Source organism: Hyla sarda, chromosome 8 (assembly GCF_029499605.1).
Source record: "Hyla sarda isolate aHylSar1 chromosome 8, aHylSar1.hap1, whole genome shotgun sequence".
NCBI lineage: Eukaryota > Metazoa > Chordata > Amphibia > Anura > Hylidae > Hyla > Hyla sarda.
The window spans coordinates 70,823,402-70,849,831 of NC_079196.1; the positions used below are offsets into that span (position 1 = coordinate 70,823,402).

Genomic DNA, 26,430 nt, shown 5'->3' on the forward strand with positions numbered 1-26,430 from the left:
AAATAAACTTTATGGAGGAGTATGCAAATACAATTGTTCTAGAAAAAAAATTATTTAAACATTCGTACCCTCCAGGAGTTCCTCAAAATCATCCACAAAGAACTCTCTTAGTGGAGGACGCTTTGGCCTTTTTAAGGTGTTTAGAAGCTGCTGAATTTTGGAGGAGACTCTGCTGTTTACTGGCACACCTAGAAGAAAGAAAGCAGGAAGAAAAGTGGTAATAGACGACAGCGCTTATGTTGTTTTAGTATGTCTACTCAAAGCATCTAATAATACTAACGCACCATCTGCTGTTTCTAATATGCTGCTGTTGAACCCCCGTGGCACTCCACGCACAGATGCCACCTGTGGACGCTCGTGATGAGAGTTTCCTAGGAGTCCAGTAGTCACGTCAGGTGGTGCAGAAACACTCTCTGGTTATCAGGATGAAGAACATGACATATGGTTCTGATCACTGTCTGAAACCTTATGAAGGCACCCAATGATCACATACCCGTGTCTTGGTCAGTGTCATGACACAATATTAATAAAAATAAAAAACATTATCATCTTGACTTAAAGTTTCTATTTGATTTAAACAAGCCATATAAGCATTACCTCGCAACATTATGCGGCGTCACCAAACTTTATGCGGATATTGTTACAATGTGCCATGACAAGTACCAACTGCGCTTATGGCAGTGTGCCGGGAAACCTGCTGGCCAATATTTACTGTGCTAATATCTTTCCATAAGATCTGGCAGCACATGCCCGGATACTGACCTATCTGGGCATGTGCCATGAGGTCTGCCAGCATGGTGGCAGCTGCGATGACAGGGCAGCTGTTCGAGGAAGCAGGCTTGGCTCCTGGGTGGGATGAGGTGGAAGATGCTGATGATGAGGTGGAGGAGCCCTGGGTTATTCTGCTAATCCAGGGCTCTACGCTTGAATGACCTTGTAGCGGAGTGGATGTGATGCGTCCCTGACGGAGCAATGAGCCCTCATCCTCCGAAGCCGACGAGGTGTCTATGAGTAAAATAACCATGGATATCTAAATATCACAACTTGCACAATGGCTGATTAATTAAGAAGGGACTATATATATATCATTAACATTGAGAATGGAAAATCAAATTCAAAATGCATTGTATGAATGGGGCAAACAGAACATACCGTGACAAAACCAGTCATCGGACAGACATGGTGCTATGGATATTTTCCCAGTCAGTGAAGAGTTAAAAAGAATGAATGTATAGTTACCTGGTGGCGTGTAAGTCTCTACTGAAGGCTGGACGAGAGCAGAGCGACGTTTAGAAGGCATCGGCATTTTTCTCTCCTTGTACTTAGCCAAAGCTGCTTGCACGGCTTCTGTGTGAACATCTGCACAAGACACAAAAGCCTGGTCTATGGATGGACACGTGACCATTAGCCCAAAAAGACCTCTCAGAAGATTACAATGTAACCCAATTGGCTGAATCCTAACTGATATGTATACACAACAATTCTAAGCCTAACAAGCAAGCATTAAAAAAAAAGTGTACTTAGCACTTTGGAATTAATCCTAAGGGTGCTTACAGAACCTGTGCATACCCTGGTGTTTGTTTCTTAAAGGGGAAAATGGTGACAGATTCTGTCCAAAACTGGCACAGCGCTTATCAGCATGCACAGGGACACATATCGATCGTGCAGAAGCACTAACCAGATCGAAATCGCTCATCCCGTGAGCTGGTAGAACGGGACCTTTGCTGCTTGTTTGTGGTGCTTTTAACTTGTGATGTGCCCAAGAGTTTGTTGTCTGTCTGTAGTGAAGGGTCTACACCTAGTAGGAGTAGAAGAAAGAAAAAGCAAATATATCAAATGTAAAAAAAAAAGGTGTCAACTCCTAAAAGATCAACGCTCAAGTTCCTTGCGACTGTGCAAATCTATGTGGATTTTAGCAACCAAAAATAATTTTAGATGTCTCTCTGCTGTAGGTTGTAAAACAGTCATTTTGATTCCACCCCATCATATACATTTCTCTGCTGACTCTTAACAATTGACTCAATTGTTCCAAACATGGAAGAAAAACAAAGCGGTTTCATCTGGCGGGGATCACAGAGATGGGGAGACAAGGTCTGCAGCACTTTTGGCTCTAATCTACTAGGCCTGGGAACAGAGCCTCACGAAAAAACACTGTCAGCAACTAAACAACCAGAATGGCCTGGAAAACAGAACTGACCAGGAAACTGTAGACACATCCTAGATACACTGTAATCTATCTGACCAACAAGCAGAAGGGAGGACCCCGTGCTTACTCTCGATAACACTATCTAAAAACACGGCCAAAGCTGACGTCACTGCCAGGGAGACATTAGAATAAGTGAATTCTTATCTAATAAAGACGTAATTGAAATTAGCTGAGATTGAAAAAAAATTTTTGGGATTCTACAATCTTAATGGGGTACCCCGGAGGAAAACTTTTTTTTATTTTTATTAACTGGTGCAAGAAAGTTAAACAGATTTTTAAATTACTTCTATTAAAAAATCTTAATCCTTCCAGTATTTATTAGCTGCTGAATACTTCAGCGGAAATTATTTTCTTTTTGAAACACAGAGCTCTGTGCTGACATCATGACCACAGTGCTCTCTGCTGACATCTCTGTCCATTTTAGGAACTGTCCAGAACAGCATATGTTTGCTATGGGGATTTTCTCCTCTACTCTGGACAGTTCCTAAAATGGACAGAGGTGTCAGCAGAGAGCACTGTGCTCATGTTGTCAGCAGACAGCTCTGTGTTTCAAACGGAAAATAATTTCCACTGTAGTATTCAGCAACTAATAAGTACTGGAAGGATTAAGATTTTTTTTAAATAGAAGTAATTTACAAATCTGTTTAATTTTCTGGCACCAGTTGATTTAAAAAAAAAAAAAAAAAAAAAGTTTATCACTGGAGTTACCCCTTTAATCCTTTAGCTGGTTTAGTACTTTGTATATGTTGATACCTTACTGTAATGTGATGTTTGGGTGGATTAAAGCTGAATATATATTTTTATTATTATAATAATGTCTATAAACTGCATTGCACAGGTTTCCATCTAATGTACTAAGCAAATAAATATAACTGTCCAGAGGGCTTTTGCTGGTTCAGCATCTGCAGAGTTTGCTGTATGGAATGGATTCTTAAGAGATTTAGCAGTAAGGTTAGGTTCACACTACGGTATTTACCGCCTGCAATTCCGCTTTGAAATTGCAGGCAGAAATACCGCTTACTAAAATGTATAGTGTAGTGAATGGGTTTCCGTTCACCAATTCACACTTCGGAATTTATGAACGGAAAATCCGCTTTAACATTTCTGCCTGAAGAATGGCGTTGCTCATTCTTCAGGCGGAAATACTCGCGGAACACATTGCAGTCTATTGGAGACTGCATTGTCCGCTTGATCCAGATTCAGTCGGCTCTGGCCGCACTCGAATCTCCGGGTGGAAATTTCCTGCCCGGAGATTCCGCAGTGTGAACCTAGCCTAAAGCTAAGAACTATATGGTAGTCAGTCTGGTGCCCACAGAAATCTATATCTCAAATGAAAGTGCCCTGCATGTTCACACAGCTTGTAACCACAAGGCTTTTGGTGCAGACACAGCGCCAATTTTCCCATTAATGATTATGCAGTGCCACCTTTGACAATTCTGCACCAATTGACCCAAAAATGAGAGACCGGAAGCCATGCAGAAAAGATAATGCCCATGTGCACATGCCCTTAGGGCAGTGTTTCCCAACCAAGGTGCCTCCAGCTGTTGCAAAACTACAACTCCCAGCATGCCCGGACAGCCGAAGGCTGTCCGGGCATGCTGGGAGTTGTAGTTTTGCAACAGCTGGAGGCATCCTAGTTGGGAAACACTACCTTAGGGTAAGATCTGATAGTGTGGACACAGGGCTTCAGAGTGGCAGCCAAGACGTAGATCAGTCAGATACCCTGTTTGGTGCAAACAGTTTTCCGACAAATTGTGTGTCCATTAAAGGGGTACTTCCGTGGAAGCCTTTTTTTTTTAATCAACTGGTGCCAGAAAGTTAAACAGATTTGTAAATTACTTCTATTAAAAAATCTTAATCCTTCCAGTACTTTTTAGGGGCGATATACTACAGAAGAAATGCTTTTCTTTTTGGATTTCTCTGGTGTAAACGACCACAGTGCTCTCTGCTGACCTCTACTGTCCATTTTTGGAACTGTCCAGAGCAGGAGAAAATTACCATAGCAAACATATGCTGCTCTGGACAGTTCCTAAAATAGACAGCAGAGATCAGCAGAGAGAACTGTGGTTGTTACATCAGAGAAATCCAAAAAGAAAAGCATTGCCTCTGTAGTATACAGCCCATAAAATGTACTGGAAGCATTAAGATTATTTAATAGAAGTAATTTACAAATCTGTTTAACTTTCTGGCACCAGTTGATTAAAAAAGGAAAAAAAAAAGTTTTCCACGGAAGTAACCCTTTAACCCCTTAAGGACTCAGCCCATTTTGGCCTTAAGGACTCAGACAATTAAATTTTTACGTTTTCATTTTTTCCTCCTCGCCTTCTAAAAATCATAACTCTTTTATATTTTCATCCACAGACTAGTATGAGGGCTTGTTTTTTGCGAGACCAGTTGTACTTTGTAATGACATAACTCATTATATCATAAAATGTATGGCGCAACCAAAAAACACTATTTTTGTGGGGAAATTAAAACGAAAAACGCAATTTTGCTAATTTTGGAAGGTTTCGTATTCACGCCGTACAATTTATGGTAAAAATGACGTGTGTTCTTTATTCTGAGGGTCAATACGATTAAAATGATACCCATTATTACATACTTTTATATTATTGTTGCGCTTAAAAAAAATCACAAACTTTTTAACCAAATTAGTACGTTTATAATCACTTTATTTTGATGACCCCTAACTTTTTTATTTTTCCGTATAAGCGGCGGTATGGGGGCTCATTTTTTGCGCCATGATCTGTACTTTTTTTTGATACCACATTTGCATATAAAAAACTTTTAATACATTTTTTATAAAAATTTTTTTAATAAAATGTATTAAAAAAGTAGGAATTTTGGACTTTTTTTTTTTTTTTTTCGTTCACGCCGTTAACCGTACGGGATCATTAACATTTTATTTTAATAGTTCGGACATTTACACACACGGCGATACCAAATATGTCTATAAAAAATTTTTTTTACGCTTTTTGGGGGTAAAATAGGAAAAAACGGACGTTTTACTTTTTTATTGGGGGAGGAGATTATTCACTTTTTTTTAACTTTTACTTTTACATTTTTTTACATTTTTTTTTACACTTGAATAGTCCCCATAGGGAACTATTCATAGCAATACCATGATTGCTAATACTGATCTGTTCTATGTATAGGACATAGAACAGATCAGTATTATCGGTCATCTCCTGCTCTGGTCTGCTCGATCACAGACCAGAGCAGGAGACGCCGGGAGCCGGACGGAGGAAGGAGAGGGGACCTCCGTGCGGCGTTATGAATGATCGGATCCCCGCAGCAGCGCTGCGGGCGATCCGATCATTCATTCAAATCGCGCACTCCCGCAGATGCCGGGATCTGTATTGATCCCGGTACCTGAGGGGTTAATGGCGGACGCCCGCGAGATCGCGGGCGTCGGCCATTGCCGGCGGGTCCCTGGCTGCGATCAGCAGCCGGGATCAGCCGCGCATGACACGGGCATCGCTCCGATGCCCGCGGTTATGCTTAGGACGTAAATGTACGTCCTGGTGCGTTAAGTACCACCGCACCAGGACGTACATTTACGTCCTGCGTCCTTAAGGGGTTAAAGAACAGATCCTATAAAAACTGCTTATAAAACCTAGAAAAAATTGATTGGGAGCTCTACATAAAACAGAATCCTAAACTGAGGATACTGTGATACACATTACCCTATGTGCCCAGAACGAAAAAAAATAAAAATAAAAATTGGGATTGAAAAACAGAACTGCTAGGTTAAGGATATAAAAAGGAAAATGGAAGAAAAGACAAGGGGAAATAGGTCCAATAGATTAAATTACAATTTATTTAAAATATACTAAGATGTCTTCTGCAGGGCCCTTGCATCAGACATAAGTTAGAAATAAAAATAAAGTACGGTAATAAAAAATGGTGTGCTAAAAATTATAATCATAGATGCTATCATTATTTTTGGTCCACCTTTTTTATTCCTTAAAGGGGTATTCCAGGCAAAAACTTTTTTTTATATATCAACTGGCTCCGGAAAGTTAAACAGATTTGTAAATTACTTCTATTAAAAAATCTTAATCCTTCCAATAGTTATTAGCTTCTGAAGTTTTCTGTCTAACTGCTCAATGATGATGTCACGTCCCGGGAGCTGTGCATGATGGGAGAATATCCCTTGCATGATGGGAGAATATCCCCATAGGAACTGCACAGCTCCCGGGACGTGAGTCATCAGAAAGCAGTTAGACAGAAAACAGCAACTCAACTTCAGAAGCTAATAACTATTGGAAGGATTAAGATTTTTTAATAGAAGTAATTTACAAATCTGTTTAACTTTCCGGAGCCAGTTGATATATAAAAAAAAGTTTTGGCCTGGAATACCCCTTTAATTTTTATGTTTAATGTATGTCTGATGTAAGGGCCCTGCAGAAGACATCTTAGTATTTTTTAAATAAATTGTAATTTAATCTATTGGACATATTTCCCCTGGTCTTTTCTTTCATTTTCATATCCTTAACCTAGCAGGACTGTTTTTTCAATCCCAATTTTTTCTCCTTTATACACCTATCAAAACCTGCTGCAAATCTCCCGGTTTTTACCTGCATTTCGGCTGCATCTCAGCCACCTATTTTCTGTACCGTGAGACCCTATCTTCAAAGGGGTATTCCAGGAAAAATATTTATATATATATATATATATATATATATATATATATATATATATATCTATCTATCTATCTATCTATCTATCTATCTATATCTATCTATATCTATCTATCTATATATATTTCAAGTGGCTCCAGAAAGATAAACAGATTTGTAAATTACTTCTATTAAAAAAAAAACTTGATCCTTCCAATAATTATCAGCTGCAGAAGTTGAGTTGTTCTTTTCTGTCTGGCAACAGTGCTCTCCGCTGACATCTCTGCTTGTTGCGGGAACTGCACAGAGTAGAAGAGGTTTGCTATGGGGATTTGCTTCTACTCTGGACAGTTCTCGAGACAGGTTTCATCAGAGAGCACTTAGACAGAAAAGAACAACTCAACTTCAGCAGCTCATAAGTACTGAAAGGATTAATATTTTTAAATAGAAGTAATTTAAAAATCTGTTTAACTTTCTGGAGCCAGTTGATATATAAAAAAAAGTTTTTTCCTGGATAACACCTTTAAGCAGTTAGTGTCGTGTCTGTCAGCAGAGCTATGGGGAATTCCAAAAAGAAACTAGCAATACTGTGAATGGACTAGTGTGATGTAAGTGGATGTAAGTGGAAAAGTAAGCAAAGTTTTTTCAGGCTGTGATCACATTGTGCGTTTCTGTTGCATTTTTAACATTTTGTTTTGACAGGTGAACTTATGGAAAAAGACACAGGAGTTCACCAAGCAAAACAAAAAAAAAGTTCAAAACTCAACAAAAAGGCCAAACAACACTTTAGGCAATTAGTCACTTATATATAACTGATGGATGGAAGTACCTTGAATGAGTGGGATGTAGCGAGCCAGAAGCTTCGCTCTCTTCTTCTCATAGCCTTTCTGGGTTATGTCACCTGAAAAACACACAAACAGCAGATAGATAAAAGACCTCATTATATTATCACAATAAATTATACTGTTAGGGTAGGATCACACGTGATGTATTTTGCTGCGCTATTATTCCTGCGTATTTTTCTACCCATTGAAGTCAATGGAAGTAAAACATGCAGCTGATTTTGCGACGCATTGAATTCAATAGGTTGGAAAAAACGCAGCAAATAACCAACAAAATATGGCACGTGTAACCCTAACCCTTAAAGGGGTACTCCACCGGAAAACATTTTCTTTTAAATCAACTGGTGCCAGAAAGTTAAACAGATTTGTAAATTTCTTCTATTAAAAAAAATATCAATCCTTCGGGTATTTATCAGCTGCTGTATAACACACAGGAAGTTCTTTTCTTTTTGAATTTCCTTTCTGCCTGACCACAATGCTCTCTGCTGACACCTCTGCCCATATCAGGAACTGTCCAGAGCAAAAGAGGTTTGCTATGGGGACAGTTCCTGACATGGACAGAGGTGTCAGAAGAGAGCACTGTGGTCAGACAGAAAGGAAATTCAAGAAGAAAAGAACTTCCTGTGTTTTATACAGTAGCTGATAAGTACTGGAAGGATTGGGATTTTTTAATAGAAGTAATGTACAAATCCGTTTAACTTTCTGGCACCAGTTGATTTAAAAGAAAATGTTTTCCAGTGGAGTACCCCTTTAAGGGGTCTTTTCTACATTCACACATATGCTTCTTGGTCCTTTACTTTCATAACCATCATTATAATTAATTAACCCCTTCATGACGGGGGTATTTTCTCCCAATAATGAGTCTATCAGTCAGACCACACATAGAATACTGAGTAGAGTACTGGGCACCAGTGTACAGGAGAGATATAGTGGAGCTGGAGAGGGTTCAAAGACGGGCAACGAGGTTAATACAGGGAATGGGAGGACTACAGTACCCAGAAAGATTATCAGAATTAGGGTTATTTAGTTTAGGCTTAGGGGAGACCTAATAACTATGTATAAATATATCAGGGGACAGTACAGAGATCTCTCCCGTGATCTATTTATACACAGGACTGTATCTATAACAAGGGGGCCTCCTCTACGTCTAGAGGAAAGAAGGTTTCTACACCAGCACAGACAGGGGTTCTTTACTGTAAGAGCAGTGAGACTGTGGAATTCTCTCCCGGAGGAGGTGGTCATGGTGAACTCTGTGAAAGAGTTCAAAAGGGTCTGGATGCATTTTTGGAGAATAATAACATTGCTGGTTCTGTATACTAGATTTATAGGGATAGAACGTTGATCCAGAGATTTATTCTGATGCCATATTTGGAGTCGGGAAGGAATTTTTACCTCTAGTATGAGGTTTTTTTTCCTTCCTCTGGATCAACTCAGTAGGGACTCATTAGGGTTATAGGTTGAACTTGATGGACTCTGGTCTTTTTTCAACCTTATGAACTATTGGGGAGATTTCTCAAGACCTGTCCAGAGGAAAAGTTGCTGAGTTGCCCATAGCAACCAATCAGATCACTTCTTTCATTTTGCAGAGGCCTTGTTAAAAATGAAAGAAGCGATCCGATTGGTTGCTATGGGCAACTCAGCAACATTTCCTTTGCACAGGTATTGATAAATGTCCCGCTATGTTACTAGTGAACACCATGGGCCTTTTGCACTTCTGAAATTCCATGTAAGGTGAAAGAAATGTGGAGAAATTTATTCCACTGTATATGTCAATGTTTTCCTTGTTATGTGTTTCTTCACCTTGCTCACAATTTTTTTTAATTTTTATTTATTTTTTAAGAAAGCACGGTGCTAAAAAAAATTTTAAATGAAATTGTCCACCCTGTTTTTGGAGTCTTTACGGGTTGTGATTTTTCACTTGTATCAGAGAGGTTATACAAATGAAACGTTTTACCACATGTATAAACACATTCTAGTATATGAGGGGAAAAATAAAAAAAAAATTCATGAATGAAAAACTATCAGAAAAATAACGCCCCCTGTCACACTGTAAAAAGGGTTCAGAAATGAGATGAGGAACAAGGAGGTAACTTGGCCTCCAAATTTCTCAGATCTCAGTCCAGTCATCGATGGTAGGTGCTAAAAACACAGGCCTGATCCACTGAGGCTGCATCTCACAATTTACAGCAGGGTTTCCCCACCCGTGTGCCTCCAGCTGTTGCAAAACTACAACTCCCAGCATGCCCGGACAGCCTAAGGCTGTCCGGGCATGCTGGGAGTTGTAGTTTTGCAACAGCTGGAGGCACACGGGTTGGGAAACACTGACTTACAGGATCTACTACTAAAGTGTTGGGACCAGATACCACAGGACACTTCAGAGGTCTGTGGAGTCCATGACTTGATGGGTCAAAGCTGCTTTGGCAGCCTGAGGGATTACACAATATAAGGCAGGTGGTTTTAAAGGGGTACTCCTCTGCAAAACATTTTTTATTATTTTTTTAAATCAACTGGTGCCAGAAAGTTAAACAGATTTGTAAATTACTTCTATTAAAAAATCTTAATCCTTCCAGTACTTATCAGCTGCTGTTATGGTCCACAGGAAGTTCTTTTCTTTTTGAATTTCCTTTCTGCTGACACCTCTGTCCATTTTAGGAACTGTCCAGGAGTAGGAGCAAATGCCCATAGCAAACATCTGCTGCTCTGGACAGTTCCTGAGATTAGAGATGAGCGAACTTACAGTAAATTCTATTCGTCACAAACTTCTCGGCTCGGCAGTTGATGACTTATCCTGCGTAAATTAGTTCAGCTTTCCGGTGCTCCGGTGGGCTGGAAAAGGTGGATACAGTCCTAGGAAAGATTCTCCTAGGACTGTATCCACCTTTTCCAGCCCACGGGAGCACCTGAAAGCTGAACTAATTTATGCAGGATAAGTCATCAACTGCCGAGCCGAGAAGTTCGTGATGAATCGAATTTACTGTAAGTTCGCTCATCTCTACCTGAGATGTACAGAGGTGTCAGCAGAGAGCACTGTCATCAGACAGAAAGGAAATTCAAAAAGAAAAGAACTTCCTGTGGAGCATACAGAAGCTTATAAGTACTAGAAGGATTAAGATTTTTTTTATAGAAGTAATTTACAAATCTGTTTAACTTTCTGGCACCAGTTGATAAAAAAAAAAAAAAAAAGTTTTCCAGTGGAGTACTCTTTTAAAGGGGTACTCCCGTGGAAAACTTTTTTTTTTTTTGCAATCAACTAGTGGCAGAAAGTTAAACAGATTTGTAAATGACTTCTATTAAAAAAATCTTAATCCTTCCAGTACTTTTTAGGGGCTGTATACTACAGAGGAAATGTTTATCTTTTTGGATTTCTCTGTTGTCACGACCACAGTGCTCTCTGCTGACATCTCTGTCCATTTTAGGAACTGTTCAGAGCAGGAGAAAATCCCCATAGCAAACATATGCTGCTCTGGACAGTTCCTAAAATGGACAGCAGAGGTCAGCAGAGAGCCCTGTGGTCGTGACATAAGAGAAATCCAAAAAGATAAACATTTCCTCTGTAGTATACAGCCCCTAAAAAGTACTGGAAGCATTAAGATTTTTTAATAAAAGTAATTTACAAATCTGTTTAACTTTCTGGCACCAGGTGATTAAAAAAAAATAGTTTTCTACGGTAGTACCCCTTTAAGGTTACGGCTTGAGTAAAATTTGTCAATTATTTTAGAGAGAAATGATTGTATATATTGTATTCTAACCATGTAAACAAAATACAGCAATAATAAATGATGCTTCACCCAATTCTCAGAGAACGGGAGAAGCAAAAATCAATAGTACAAGAGTGAGAGATGAGCAGACATTGTTGTGACAGATCAGATCCTCGATTATATGAGACTGGAGGATGGGGAAGAAAATCCTGACAATATGATGTGCTATGAGTTCATATCAGCCAGCGAGACAGCAACTGTAAATAAAAGAAGTCACAGACGTCCCCGTGGGAGGTAAATTTAATGCACTGAAAATCTCTTTATTACAAGGCCGCTTATCTTCCGAGACCCTGCATGGGGACTAACAGGCAACATAAAACCCATAGTAAGCCCTCTAATAGGATTCCACGACTGGGCTCCAAACCAGGAGATAAGCAGCTGTCCCTGGACAAAGTCTTGTGGATATAAAGTATACGCTCAGAACTTTCCTGTGCCAGGAGAAGCATATGCCTGTCCGCAAATCAGGCCGACAACCGATCTGCACTGTGCCAGAGTGTTCATATCTGATGCTATATAACAAGAGGATTAAGCCATACGTTCCACGCTCCAGACGGGCACACACAGCTTCATAGAGCCCCCGATTGGCACCTGATTATTTTCTTAAACCAATAAGTTTACTTTAATAATCAGATCACCGCTAATCCCTGCAAACACTGATCTGGGAGAATATACAGCCAGTAACCTAATAGCGTTCAATTATACAGATTATATGTCACTACTGGGGCGGCAGCACAATGTGAGGGGACGACAACCCCTGCCTTTTCCATCACCCCCTTCCCTCATCCAAAATAAAAATCATAAAAAAAAAAAAAAAAAAAGAAAAAACACACTGTTCTAGCTGTGATCTTTCTTTCTCGGATATATGGTAAGGACAGGAAGTGTTTGTGGTGCATCTGTATACATGGAATGAGGCCACCAGATAGTGCTGGGCAGTATTCTGGTTCATGCCGAATACCCAATTTTTTTTCCTGCACAATATCAATTTTTCCCGTACCGCAATACCGGTTGGGCCCCTCCCTTCGAATTAATTCTCAGCCGCAGCGCACTGTCCCCACATCGGGGAACAAATCGTATGTGACCCGCAGGTGCTGTTCTGCTTCTCCCCTCCCCCCCATGAATTATCAGCCCAGCGCTGTGCTGACCCCCACAAAGGGGAACTAATCATAGGTCACCTCGTCCTCCTGTGAGTTGCGGGCCGCCGGCGCTGTAAATCTATACCATACTGCATATTCCTGTGCCTGGGCTGCAAAAATAAACAAAATAAAAACTGTATCTAACCTTCCCCCATTGCTCTGGTAACAGACTCACGCTGGGGATGGGAACATCACAGAGCTGTCAGCCTATTATCGGCCGCAGCGATGTCCCACCTTGGCCAGTAATAGGCTGAGCCCACTGTGATGTAAGAAGCTGGTCGGCTCATTACATGATAGTGCGCTCAGCCTATCACTGACCGCGGGTCACAAGATTGGGGGGGCCATCACACCCCCTCCCATAGACTTGCATTGAGGGTGTGGGGTGTGACGTTATTAAGGGGGTGGGGCTATGACATCACAAGCTCCCGGCGCCGGCTACAGTGTTCGGAATAGTGTGTTCCAAACGCTGGGCAGTGGGGTACCCCTTTAACACCTGCTCGGCTCAGAAAAGACGACTGTCGGCTGAGCCACCTGATGATATATCCCTTTTTATTCCCCGCAAATCTCTGTGGAGGGGTCAGCACCGGGGCTGCAGCTAACTATGATATGAATAATCGATTAGTTGTAAGATAATTTCATCAATTGGAAAAACAAAATGGGTTTAACTGATATTACTTGAAAAATTATTTACAATGGCCATATTAAAATAGTTTCTAGGATGTGACGTGACCAAAAAAGCAGCAATTTTGGCCTTTATTTTCATTTACAGCAGCTACTGTACAGAATCATTACCATTTACTTAAATTTGCCATTTTCTGACCCCTATAACATTTTTATTTTTCCGCATACTGGGCTGTATGAGGGCTAATTCTTTGCACCGTATAATGCGGTTTTTATTGGTACAACTTTGGTATTAATCAGACTTTTTGATCGGTTCTTACATTATTTTTTCTGGATACGATGTTATTAAAAACGCAATTCAGTTTTTTTTGTCTTTTTTTTTTTTTATGTTCACGCCATTGACCGTATGGGATATATAATGTTATATTTTAATAGTTGGAACAATTACGCATGCGCCAATACCAAATACATTTAATTTTTATTATGTTTACATGTGTTTTGTATGGAAAGTGGGGGGGGGGGTGAGGGGTGATGTGAATTTCTAATATGGAATGGGTTAATGTGTGTTTTTTGAACTTTTATAAAAAAAAATTCCCACACTTTATTAGTCCTTAAGGGGACTTTTAGGATGAGTCATTCGATTGCTTATACAGATCAATGCAGTTCTATTGAACTCCATTGATCTGTGTGATCTGTGCTCATTTGATTGAGCCTACTCCAGGCAGGCTCAATCAAATACAGATCCACGGCAGCCAGGGAAGGAGAGGTAAGCCCTCCACCTCAGAAGTGGATTGCTCCCTCACGATTGCATTGCAGGGGGGGCGATCCATCCCACTAGACCACAAACTTTAACAGCGGCAATCTAAAGGGTTAATAGCCGGCTGCATGCCAGGCTATTAACGGCGGCCCCCAGCTACTGAAATCAGCTGGGGGCCACCAAATATGGAGCAGGCACAAGACTGGAGCCCACTCCATACACCCTGAGCGCCGACGAGTTGTCTGGCTGGCTCTACTAGCCCAAAGTAGGGCTAAATGTTGGCAAAATTCCCCTGCCCGGCAGCCAGAACTGCATGTCTCAGGCTTTGGGCGATAGGAATTCCACATCTCTGCAGTGATAGGTGACCAGTGGGTCAGCGGAGTGTGTTACTGAAATTCAGGGCTCGTCACTAAGGGACTTCACTTAGAAAGGCTGCGGCGGTGCGGGATTTGCAGGACCGCCCACAGCAGCCTCATGACCGCCGGCGCCCGCATGTCCCCTTTTCAACGAATCGCCTGATTATTTGATAACTGGATTCATCGACAACATCGATAAAAATCGATTAATCATTGAAGCCCTAGTCAGCACACTTGTCTGCCTGGATCTACCACGGTTCAAGCTGTACTGTAAGGCTGCATCCACATGAGCTGCCAAACAAATGCGTCTGAAAGCATACCCGCATTCTTTGGCCAATGGCTGCCTGATGTTGCCTGGAACATCGCACTGGCATCAACCAACACATGTAGGCATGATTTGGGATGCACATGTTTGGCAGTTCTTGTGGAGGCAGCCTTAGGGCTGTCACATGTGGCACTTTTTTTTTTTTTTTACATAACTACCAAAGCCAGAAGTGGATCCAGCAGGATACAGAAGTATAAAGTCCTTCCTTTATATATCTCTTTCCTTAGAGTCCACTCCTGGCGTGCACTCAAAAACTGCAGAGGTAGTTACCCCGATTGGTATTAGAAAACTATTACTACAAATCAAATAAAACTATTTACTGCTGTAAACATCGTCATTGGTTACATCATTGCTAAATGCGGCTCATAAAGACAACTACATTAAGTGCTGCTACTAAACGTTAAAAGTCACATGATTCCTTAAAGCTGCAGACACAGTTGGATAGCTGGTAGGTCGCAGTGGTCCCCAACCCAGTGCTCCAGTTCCACCAACATTTTGGGATTTTTCAGTTACTCACGTGCGATCATACCCTAACAATGACAAACCCTATACTATCAGGTCTTTGCTGTATGATTATTTATGTGTAAGCGGCCTATGCAAAGAGACCTCACCAATGAGGTCTGAGGTATGAGAAGGAAGAATGACTCAGAGAAATACTGTCTTTATTGGAAATCAAACCTCCGCTTTCATGTCTTTGGCTATGTTAACACTATGGAATATCAATCAAAGATATTTCGAGAAACCCATCTGCGCCAGAACCGCGCAAATCTGTGTGGATTCCCGAGGAAAAAATGTAGTTTTTTCTGGTGGGTCTGGAATCATGAATTTCTGTGGTGGAATTTATTGCCGTGGAAATTCTGCAGTGTGAATAGGTGAAAGGAATAAAAAAAAAACATTTACATCAAAAATAGATTTATGCAGTAGAATTTCGTTTGGAAGTTCCAAAGTGTTAATATAGCTTAAACTGCTCTGGTAAAATAAAAGCGGAGCAGTGATTGGTAGATATGGGCAACAGAGTTTTCCTTCTAGCCCCTTTGGTATATCTGCCTAATTATATCTCCATTGTTAAAGGGGTACTACGCCCCTAGACATCTTATCCCCTATCCAAAGGATAGGGGATAAGATGTCAGATCGCCGCGGTCCCGCTGCTGGGGAGCCCTGTGCATAATGACGGGCGATACAGGGGACGGTGCAGCGTGACATCATGGCTCCGCCACTCGTGACATCACGGGCCGTCCCCTTAATACAAATCTATGGGAGGGGGCGTGATGACCGCCATGCCCCCTCCCATAGACGTGTATTGAAAGGGGCGGGCTGTGATGTCACGAGGGGCGGAGCCATGACGTAACGATGCTCTGGCCCCTGTATTGACCCTCATTACGTGCAGAGTGAACTCGCTTTGTGCTGTAATGATAGCGCAGTGCCGCAGCGAGGATACCGGGGCTCCCCAGCAGCGGGACCACGGCGATCTGACATCTTATCCCCTATCCTTTGGATAGGGTATAAGATGTCTAGGGGCAGAGTACCCCTTTAAATGGTGCTTTTAAAGGGGTACTCTGCTGGAAAACATTTTTTTAAATTAAATGGTGCCAGAAAGTTAAACAGATTTGTAAATTACTTCTATTAAAAAAATCTTAATTCTTCCAGTACTTAGCTGTTGTATGAATTTCTTTTTAGTCTGACCACAGTGCTCTCTGCCGACACCTTTGTCCATTTTAGGAACTGTCCAGAGTAGGAGCAAATCCCCATAGCAAACCTATCCTGCTCTGGACAGTTCCTGACATGGACAGAGGTGTCAGCAGAGAGCACTGTGGTCAGACAGAAAAGAAATAAAAAAAAAAAGAAAATAATTTCCTCTGGAGCAGTGTTTCTCAAGCGCGGTCCTCAAGTCCCCCCAACATGTCATGTTTTCTGGATTTCCTTAGTCTTTCACAGGCGATATAATTCTGGCCAGTGAATCAGGCATTACCACAGTTATATTACCTGTAAAAGACCAAGGAAATCCTGAAAACATGACCTGTTGGGGGGACTTGAGAAACACTGCTCTGGGTCATACAGCCGCTGATAAGTACTGGAAGGATTAAGATTTTTATATGTAAGTAATTCACAAATGTGTTTAACTTTGAGGCACCAGTTGATTAAAAAAATAAAATAATAATAATAATTAAGTTTTCCAGCAGAGTACCCCTTTAATCCCAATTCCTTGGTCATAGTTGAGAATAAACAACCTAGACATGATTATGTAGTATCAATATATCAAACTGGTGAAGTTAAAGGGGTACTCCGCCCCCGTGTGACATCACGCCCCGGCCCCTCAATGCAAGTCTATGGGAGGGGGCGTGACGGCCATCACGCCCCCTCCCATAGACTTGCATTGAGGGGACGGGGCGTGACGTCACACAGGGGCGAAGTCGCGATGTCACAGACTTCCGTTCCCGTGGTCGGGACCCAGACCCTCCAGCACTTCTGGAGCAGAAACAGGTGGGTGCCGCATGCCATATTGTGGGGGTCCCCAGCGGCGGGACCCCCGCGATCAGACATCTTATCCCCTATCCTTTGAATAGGGGATAAGATGTCTAGGGGAGGAGTACCCCTTTAATGTAATGGTATGGAAGAAGGGCTGGGGAACTGTTCTTCCCATCTAACATCCTTTAAAGTGTTCATAGGAATTCTCAACTGGAACTTAAGAAGAGAAGGATTCAGACCTACAGTACATGTTTGCTAACACACCTCATGTCTGTGACAACCGTACGCTCCAAATGTCATGTGACCGAGCCACAGACATGTCGTATAAACCATATAAATGCAACAACATTGCTGATAACAAATCCCAATAACTTCTAGAGAATAGCTATAAGAAAAACAGATATTCAGAATATTCTATAATGTGTATATTGGTTCTATAGAAAACTACATTTTTGGAGATTCCTTTATGCCTCCTCCTATTATCCAGCACTGACTGTAGCCTTCCAACTATAGCGCAAATGTTTTCAGGGTCTAGGTCACAGTAGTAGAGTAGGTGGACCACAATGGCTTTGTAATTCTTAGCATTTCTGACCCTTGGAAGAAGAAGCCTTTGTATGTTACCCCTCGGACAATACTTGTCTGGTTATCTGTCAATAATGGTTGTATATAGATAGGAGGGGTGGGGGGGGATCAGCTGATGGTGGGTGCGAAGGGAGTGTGCAAGTGCTAAAGGGGGGGGATGGTGCTTCATGGACAAGACTGAATGGAGGGAAAACGGTTATATAAATTTATATTATATATATATATATATATATATATATATATATATATATATATAAAGACACAGACACACACACACACACACACACACACACACACTAGAGAGTAAAAGGTGGACCATATGTGTGAAATTTTATATCACTAACAAAAGTAAAACATTTTTATTAGCCAATAAACACATACAAAACCACTCATTGAAATAAATGCATGGATTTCTAATCGCGTCTTCTTCCAAAACTAAATGACACCTTGAATCTGTACCCTCCCAATTGTTCTTTCACATTGAGGACTAGCCCCTCTCGGCATTGTGTATGAATTATATAGGACTGATCATATTGCCGCTATGCACACCATGTTGTGTCTTTTGTCTATATTCTTTGTTAGTCTTTGGTTGTTGGTATACTGAAAGGCAAGGCTCCCCTCACATGACATAACCCACCGCACGAAGACATGTAATATACCAAAAAGACTAATCACATTAATCTAAGCCATTAACTCTTATTCAATTTAAATTTCAAATTGGACAATTACAGAAAAGGGTGCACACAGATTGACAAAGCATTTAACTTAATAGCTGGTACAGGGTATTCTTTAAACCATGGGAATCAGGCAATTTTTGGTTTTAATGTCTAGAAGATTAAGTGACAATTGCCTCCTCCAGCCTAAGGATAAACGCCCCAGACTTACGGAGGCCTGCTCCAGCTTGTGTGCCTGGAATCCATCTAAATCAGATTATAGGTTGTGTCTAGTCCATGTTCATCTGCTATACACACCTTCAGTGCTTCAGCCCGGTTCACACCTCACAGCGGCATCTGTCCGTGGCTTCTGTGCCTATACACATTAAACTCGTGGCCAGGAAGCATCGCTCCAGAGCTTCAAATGCTGCCCAAAGCTACAGGCTCAGCTTGGCCTTCACCCATCAAAGAAGGGTCCAAATTCTGAATGATCAGCAAAACTGCAAGCTCTGAATGCTGTCCCCATTGCACTGATCACATCCCTTTGTTCCTCTTTGAATAGAATAGTGAGTGAGGGAGAATCTCTCCACCCCATAGAGGCAGATTAACCCATCATTTGCATTACCCTGGTTTCTGGTCTCTAACTGTCCCATAAGCACACAGACACAGCAGGAAAACAGCTGCTCCCCTAGATAAAAGGCAGACAGCACAGCCTCCCCTGGGAGAACACTGAAGACACACTGGAAGATCAGCAGAGAAAACATATCCTTATGCTGCTTCCACCAATGGAAGAGAAGGGGTTAAGAACGCTGCAAGGAACACTTCTATTGTGGAGAGTGCCAATGGCCAAAGGGATCATTATACAAGCAGCCTATAGAAGATTCATTGACTGCAAAGTCACATCAGTGACTTCTCCTAGGAACATGCCTAACCCCTGCAGCACAATGACTATAGCCTTAGCCATCTATTCATCAACAGCGACCCCCATTCATGGGAATAAACAGGCCTTGCCAGCAGACAAAATATCTATGCCATTCATGTGAAAGGCCAGAATGCATCCATCTGACCGGACATTCAACCGACCTGACACACAAAGGACCAGCACTGTGGGCTACACACGCTGCCGCCCCCATTAGATACCCAGAGGTTCAGACTTAGACAAAAGCCCACAGTAAAAAAAAGTCAAAAGGTCCAATCATCTGGCGGGCAGGTCAGCTATATGTCTCTAGATACAGCTTAACCAGTCACTTTAACTCACAAAGGCATGCCAGGACCGACGTTTAACACCAATTTCTTACCTAAATTCTCAATTGGTGCCTTTAATACCATCTCAGCAGGTTTCATCAAGTCTGGAATCAGTCGGAAAGAAGTTATGTCAGGGTTTAATAAACCGCAGAGGCCGGGAAGCCATTGTGACCAGGAATTTGGTATTGGCATCTAACTTGTGTGCTTTGTAAAATGAGGGAAGATTTAGGACTCACTCTCATTTATCAAGCAAACCAGCTCAGTTTTCCTCTGATGTGGTAGTAAAACACCAGAGAGGAACTGGCGCCAAAACAAATCTTATTGTTGGAGCAGGATCGTTCCTGGCATGTCACCTGAGATGCCAGAGTAGTCCGGAATTGGAAAAACTCACACATTTTTGCAAGAAAAATTTACATGGACCAAACCTTTAAAGTGATTTAGGTATCAAAATCTTCATGTTGCAGAGTATTAATGTATTAATCATATTAATCAGGGGTATCTGTTGGGAATATTGCCCGATATCCCTATACTAAGTATATTGAGGCATCCATTAAAGTCGATGCCACAATGGATTCCTCAAAAAAAAAAAAATTCTCTCCCCCTCTCCCCCTCTTTAATTATTTGTGGGTTCCTAAAAAATGTTCTGTTAAAGGGGTATTTCAGTTTCATAAAACTGTATATTAATCAGACCATCACCCCCAAGATATATAATTTACTATATACTCGAGTATAAGCCGACCCGAATATAAGCTGAGGCCCCTAATTTCACCCCAAAAACCCAGGAAAAGTTATTGACTCGACTATAAGCCTAGGGTGGGAAATACATCATCCCCCCATGTCATTATGCAGACCCCCGTCATCATCCCCCCCTTCATCATCACCGCCTGTCATCATCCAGACCCCTGTCATTAACACCCCCGTCATCATCCCCCCCCCTTCATCATCGCCTGTCAATCCCTCAGTGGTTTTCAACCTGCAGACCTCCAGATGTTGCAAAACTACAACTCCCAGCATGCCCGGACAGCCATGCTGGGAGTTGTAGTTTTGAAACATCTGGAGGTCCGCAGGTTGAAGACCACTGCGGCATTCACGCAGGGATGTCACGCTGCTGCACACGGATGTCCCTGTGCGTCGTTGTCAAGGCAACGTCACTAGTCCGGGCCCGGAGCGAAGTGTAGAAGAGGGCCTCCCAGGTGAAAATGGACAGCCCTGAACGACTAACCCTCCCCACCGGACGATCCCTGCAGCATAGATGGCCCGGACCAGCTCACCCTTCCTTCCCACCGAGGGGAGATGAGTAGAAAATTAAAAGGGGGGGGGAGGTCCGGAGGATGACGAAGGCCGCAGTGGTCTTCAACCTGCAGATCGCCAGATGTTTCAAAACTACTACTCCCAGCATGCCCGGACAGCCGATGGCTGTCCGGGCATGCTGGGAGTTGCAGTTTTGCAACATCTGGAGGTCCGCAGGTTGAAGACCACTGAGGGCAGAGAGTTCACGCGAGTATAAGCCGTGGGGGGCGTTTTCAGCAAGAAAAATCGTGCTGAAAAACTCGGCTTATACTCAAGTATATACGGTACTATTATTTTTGTTATCAATTATATTGGCTTCAGCATGCTTTTGTGTGATTCACTCCCAACAGGAAGTTGTGTAGTTCATTGTCAGTGTGGTGTTGGCTCCTACATCTCCCCCAAGACAATGCATCATCATCTGCTGTCTCAGGAGGCATGGCTGGATGTAGTCTCTGAGCTCTAACCCCCTGTGTGATGTCATCACTGCCCATCGCAACTAATCTGATCACTTCTTTCATTTTTCACAGGCCTCTTTAAAAATGAAAGAAGAAAGCTGATTGGTTGCTATGGGCAACTGCACCACTCTTTTGATAAATCTCCACCTATATCTTTATTGGGACATTTAGGGAGAATGAGGTGTAGTACAGCATGCTGCCTTGTGCTGAGCAAAGCTACAGGCAGAGGAGCGGACAAGCAATGAATAGCAGGTGCTGTCCCCTCACTGATTGTGTGATAGTCGACTGCAAAATGAGATGTCTTGCAACAGCCCTGGGCGGGGAAATAGCAGGAGTGCTGTGGGAAAGGGGGTTTAGGCAGGGAGGGAGGACTGTGATGAGAGGAAAGTACAGAACAAAATAAAACAAATTGTGATTTAGGAACTGAGGCAAACAGATAAACAATGCTATTGCAGTATTCATTTTTTTTACGTGGTCAATGTACCTCTTTAAAAAGTTACTGCCCTTAAAAACGACTTTCAGACCAGTTAAAATTTGTTGATGGCACCGGGTCTCGCTCCTGAGACCTGCCCTGATCATAAGTTATTAGCTGGGAATACCATTGTGGTCCACTGCCTGGCCGCCCAAAAGATCCGAACATTTCTCTGCATAGAAGTCTATACAGTGCTTCATGCAGCTATTTGGATACATAGGGAGCCATATTAATGATGTGAACAAAGCCTATCTTTTCTCCTAGGTGCCATGATGCACTTTGACACAGTCAATAAGGTTTTTAAAGAATCCATATTAGTAACTGATAATCTTAATGTGTTACTATTTCCCCTTTATTTGGTTTATATTCACTGCACCATTGCATCAGGGTTATAAGAACCACAATGTTCATATAACAAGAGAACCACACCTAGAATACTGTGTACAGTACTGGGCACCAGTGTACAAGAAAGATATAGTGGAGCTGGAGAGGGTTCAAAGATGGGCAACCAGAGTAATACGGGGAATGGGAGGACTACAGTACCCAGAAAAATTATCAGAATTGGGCTTTAGTTTAGAAAGAAGGCTTAGGGGAGACCTAATAACTATGTATAAATATATCAGGGGACAGTACAGAGATCTCTCCCATGATCAATTTATACCCAGGACTGTATCTATAACAAGGGGGCATCCTCTACGTCAAGAGGAAAGAAGGTTTCTACACCAGCACAGACGGGGGTTCTTTACTGTAAGAGCAGTGAGACTGTGGAATTCTCTGCCTGAGGAGGTGGTCATGGTGAACTCTGTGAAAGAGTTCAAAAGGGGTCTGGATGCATTTTTGGAGAATAATAACATTGCTGGTTCTGTATACTAGATTTATAGGGACAGAACGTTGATCCAGAGATTTATTCTGATGCCATATTTGGAGTCGGGAAGGAATTTTTACCTCTAGTATGAGGGTTTTGCCTTTCTCTGGATCAACTCAGTAGGGAGTCATTAGGCTTATAGGTTGAACTCGATGGACTTTTTTCAACCTTATGAACTATGTTCGGGTGCATTCACATCACATTTTTGCAATACAGTTCCCGTGTCAGGTTTCTGATAAAAAAAACGGATTCCTCAAAACCTGACTAAACTGTATCAAAACGGGTGCACAAATTTTAATCAGTATACGGTTTGAAAAATGATGTCCGGTTGCATCCGTTTAAGAAAAAAACGAAACGAATACCTTTTTAACTTTTCACTCCATTATGAATAAAGTTTCACTTTTTTGATTGAAATTCCAAGAAAAAAAAACCTGTATATCATTAACCTGACTAGGACCAAGAGTGTACCTGTGCTACCCCACCTATCTCTGCTATTGGTCAGAAGCGACTGACCAATAGCAGATTGTGGAGGTGGCGCGAGGGTTAAAGTTCAGTTCCCCCGCTCTGCCCACCCATGGTAGTATATATGTTTCAACACAGTTTTTCACCCGGACCAAAAACCATGGTAGGCTACGGTTTTGGTTACGGGGAAAAAAAAAAAAATGGACAAAGCCGCACAAGATGCAAAACAGACACAAGCGGATGCATCTTTTGTCATACAGTTTTCAATGGAGAGTCAGTGCATACGGTTTTCAATACAGTTCTGTACGGATTTCAAATTGTAAACCTTTACGGGAACTGTATTGCAAAAACGTGGTGTGAACCCAGCCTTACTATGTTAATATGTATAACAGTTTAAATGCCTTTATTTTCATGGACATTCCCACTGAGTTCCTAGATTGCAGTGTAATGTGAGTAGCCAAGTTACATGGAATTGTGGGAAGTCACAGGACAAAAATAAAACAGCAAGAATAATTTTTTTTTTTTAAATTAAACTAAGCATGTGATCGTGAGCACAAAGCCAGCACCGCTTACTGGTGACACTCCAAAGAGGCTTCCTGGAATAGCTAGGGGGGGGGGGAACGTCACATTATCAGATGAAGGAATGGCCTCGTGCGGCAAAAATGTGTGACCAATGTGGTTATAGTGGGAGTTACACTGTGTACATGTAATAGACAGCATTATACTGTAAACTTGTGGCTATTTACTGTGTGCTGACCATGAATAATGAAAATCACACAGCACTAACCTCATAGGGGACAGAAGCTCAGCCCAGGGAGCGCAGATGTGCTGTAATACCTCCAGGAGGATGAGAAGAAAAATGGTTATATTTAAAGGGGTATTCCAGAAAAAAAAAATATTTTTATATCAACTGGCTCCGGAAAGTTAAACAGATTTGTAAATTACTTCTATTAAAAAATCTTAATCCTTTCAATAATTATCAGCTGCTGAAGTTGAGCTGTTGTTTTCGGTCTGGCAACAGTGCTCTCTGCTGACATCTCTGCTTGTCTCGGGAACTGCACAAGTAGAAGTAGAAGAGATTTGCTATGGGGATTTGCTTCTAAACTGGGCGGTTCCCGAGACACGTGTCATCCGAGAGGACTTAGACAGAAAAGAACAACTCAACTTCAGCAGCTCATATGTAATGAAAGGATTAAGATTTTTTAGTAGAAGTAATTTACAAATCTGTTTAACCCCTTTAACAAACTACTGGATTCACTAGAGCAGTGGTCTCAAACTGTGGCCCTCCAGATGTTGCAAAACTTCAACTCCGGGCATGCTGGGAGTTGAAGTTTTGCAACATCTGGATGGCCACAGTTTGAGACCACTGCACTAGAAAAAGAGTGTTACTGAAGAGCTGTAACAATGCCCCAGGTCTGGGGAATTATCACACAAAACCATGTGGATTAGCAGATTGTTTATCATGGCTTAGATTTTCCTTCTGGAAAGTTAAAAGGAGTTAAGATAAGATGCTAAAAACAAAATACTCCTATCAAGTCTCTGCAAACCTGCTACGATAAGGAAAGTATCAACTAAACGTTAAATGGGCGCTGTCAGATCCAAAAACTTTTTATATGTTGTTACTGACGAAAATTAAAGATCTTTAGTAATAGGATTGCTAAAACATTTTTGAATATTTAAAGTATTCCAGGAATTTTTTATTATTTGACTATGCTACAGGGGCTGTATAGTTAGTATAGTTCATAATATAGTGCCTGTACCTGTGTGTGATGGTTTTCTCACAATTCTTCTGTGATTTTTACCCCAATTTATTTTTATCAGCATAAAAAATGATTTCTCAGATTTTTCCCAGGTTGCAATGCGGCCGGGACCTGACTCACTAGTCAGCTGATGACAGGGAGCCTGTCTGCTTCAATGGGTGGAGCGATCGCTTTGTGGGAGAGAGATAAATCTGCAACTAATGCAACAGCTGGAGGCACCCTAATTGAAAACCACAGGTCTTTTGAATGGATGCAGCTCATTTATGTTTCAATGGGTGGGGCTTATGTGTGGGAGGGAGGAAAATGGAATTATGGGATTTGTAGGCAAAAAAGAAAAAAATTCAGACAAGAAATACCGGTTCAATAAAAGCTAGCCACAGTGTTAATGGTAATCTCACAACATAGCCATTTAGCCCCAAGACAAGCGCAGATACTTCCTTAGCATGTCCATTACTGTCTGACAGGTACGTACTAAAATCCCCTTATGGTGGATAACCCCTTTAATAAAGAAAATGGCCCCTGAATAGGGGCCCCCATACCTACTGGGATACTAATCAGTCCTGCAGCAGCATTAGGCTTGTCCATGAGTCATGGACAAGAGATGACTCATGGACAAGACTGCATGAGCAGATACACCAATCACATCTCACCACCACAAGGGAGAGACACGCCTCCTTCCCCTGTGAGGATTTCTAACACTGTGAGCTAATGAAAAGAGTGATTTTTATAATAAATACTAGCTGAGTACCCGGAGTTGCCCGGTTTTTCCTTCCTCATCCTTGTTGGGGAGGAAAATCAACAAAGGAGGAAGCTTTTGACTTCATATCCCATCCCCATATATTGTTGTCATATCCCAACCCCATTTCCCATTCTCATACCCCGACCCGTAATATATATACCAGTTATTGGAAATATCTCCAGCCGTACAGAAGTTATGTGGGAACATACATTTCCCATTGATTTGCATGGGACTGTAAACAAAAACCCTGACCCTCACAAATGGAGGTAGTTAAGGGTTAATTTAACTATCCTATATTTTAAGTGGATATATAAGTAACATGTGACCAAGTATTATCGAAATATCTCCAGCCGTTTGGAAGTTATGCAGTAACTTATATTTCCCATAGACTTGTATGGGACTTTAAACAAAAACCCCACCCCTGGCACATGGGGGTGAGTAAGGGTTAAATCACCTATCATATATTTGTTGTTGACATATAAGTAACATGTGCCGAGTTTCATGTTAATATCTTTAGCCGTTTGGACGTGATGCTGGAATACACACACATATTGAATTATATATTATATATATATATATATATATTTGTCTGCACTTGGATCCAGGACCGGGATCCCCTAGACTCCCTGCACCCATCTACTGCTGTATTATTTGGGAGTGCTGCTCTACATCTTTATATATATAAAAATAAGGTGTACATGGTCAGGATTAGGTACTGAGTAACATACTCTCTTTTTTTGTGGGATCTGACAGGTACACGCTTTAAAGGGGTATTCCATGAAAAAACTTTTTTTTATATATCAACTGGCTCCAGAAAGTTA

General features: G+C 41.6%; 1 protein-coding gene across 7 annotated transcripts in view; it reads right to left on the bottom strand.

Annotated features, from left to right (window-relative positions):
* The window catches only part of DIP2A (disco interacting protein 2 homolog A), a 118,912-nt gene that overhangs the window by 39,064 nt on the left and 53,418 nt on the right, over window positions 1–26,430 (bottom strand). For 3 of the 7 annotated variants that reach the window (XR_008846848.1, XM_056533247.1, XM_056533248.1), the window contains exons 2-7: window positions 7,658–7,729; window positions 1,679–1,798; window positions 1,240–1,359; window positions 763–1,005; window positions 285–413; window positions 69–188 (exon numbers count right to left, since the gene is read on the bottom strand). Coding sequence is in view for 6 of the 7 variants with exons in the window: in XM_056533247.1 (XP_056389222.1) it covers window positions 69–188; window positions 285–413; window positions 763–1,005; window positions 1,240–1,359; window positions 1,679–1,798; window positions 7,658–7,729 (804 nt within the window). In the remaining variant the exon portion in view is untranslated. Of the gene's footprint in view, window positions 1–68; window positions 189–284; window positions 414–762; window positions 1,006–1,239; window positions 1,360–1,678; window positions 1,799–7,657; window positions 7,730–9,062; window positions 9,171–26,430 lie in introns of those variants that run through there. The other 4 variants (XM_056533251.1, XM_056533249.1, XM_056533250.1 and 1 more) reach the window with 4 other exon arrangements.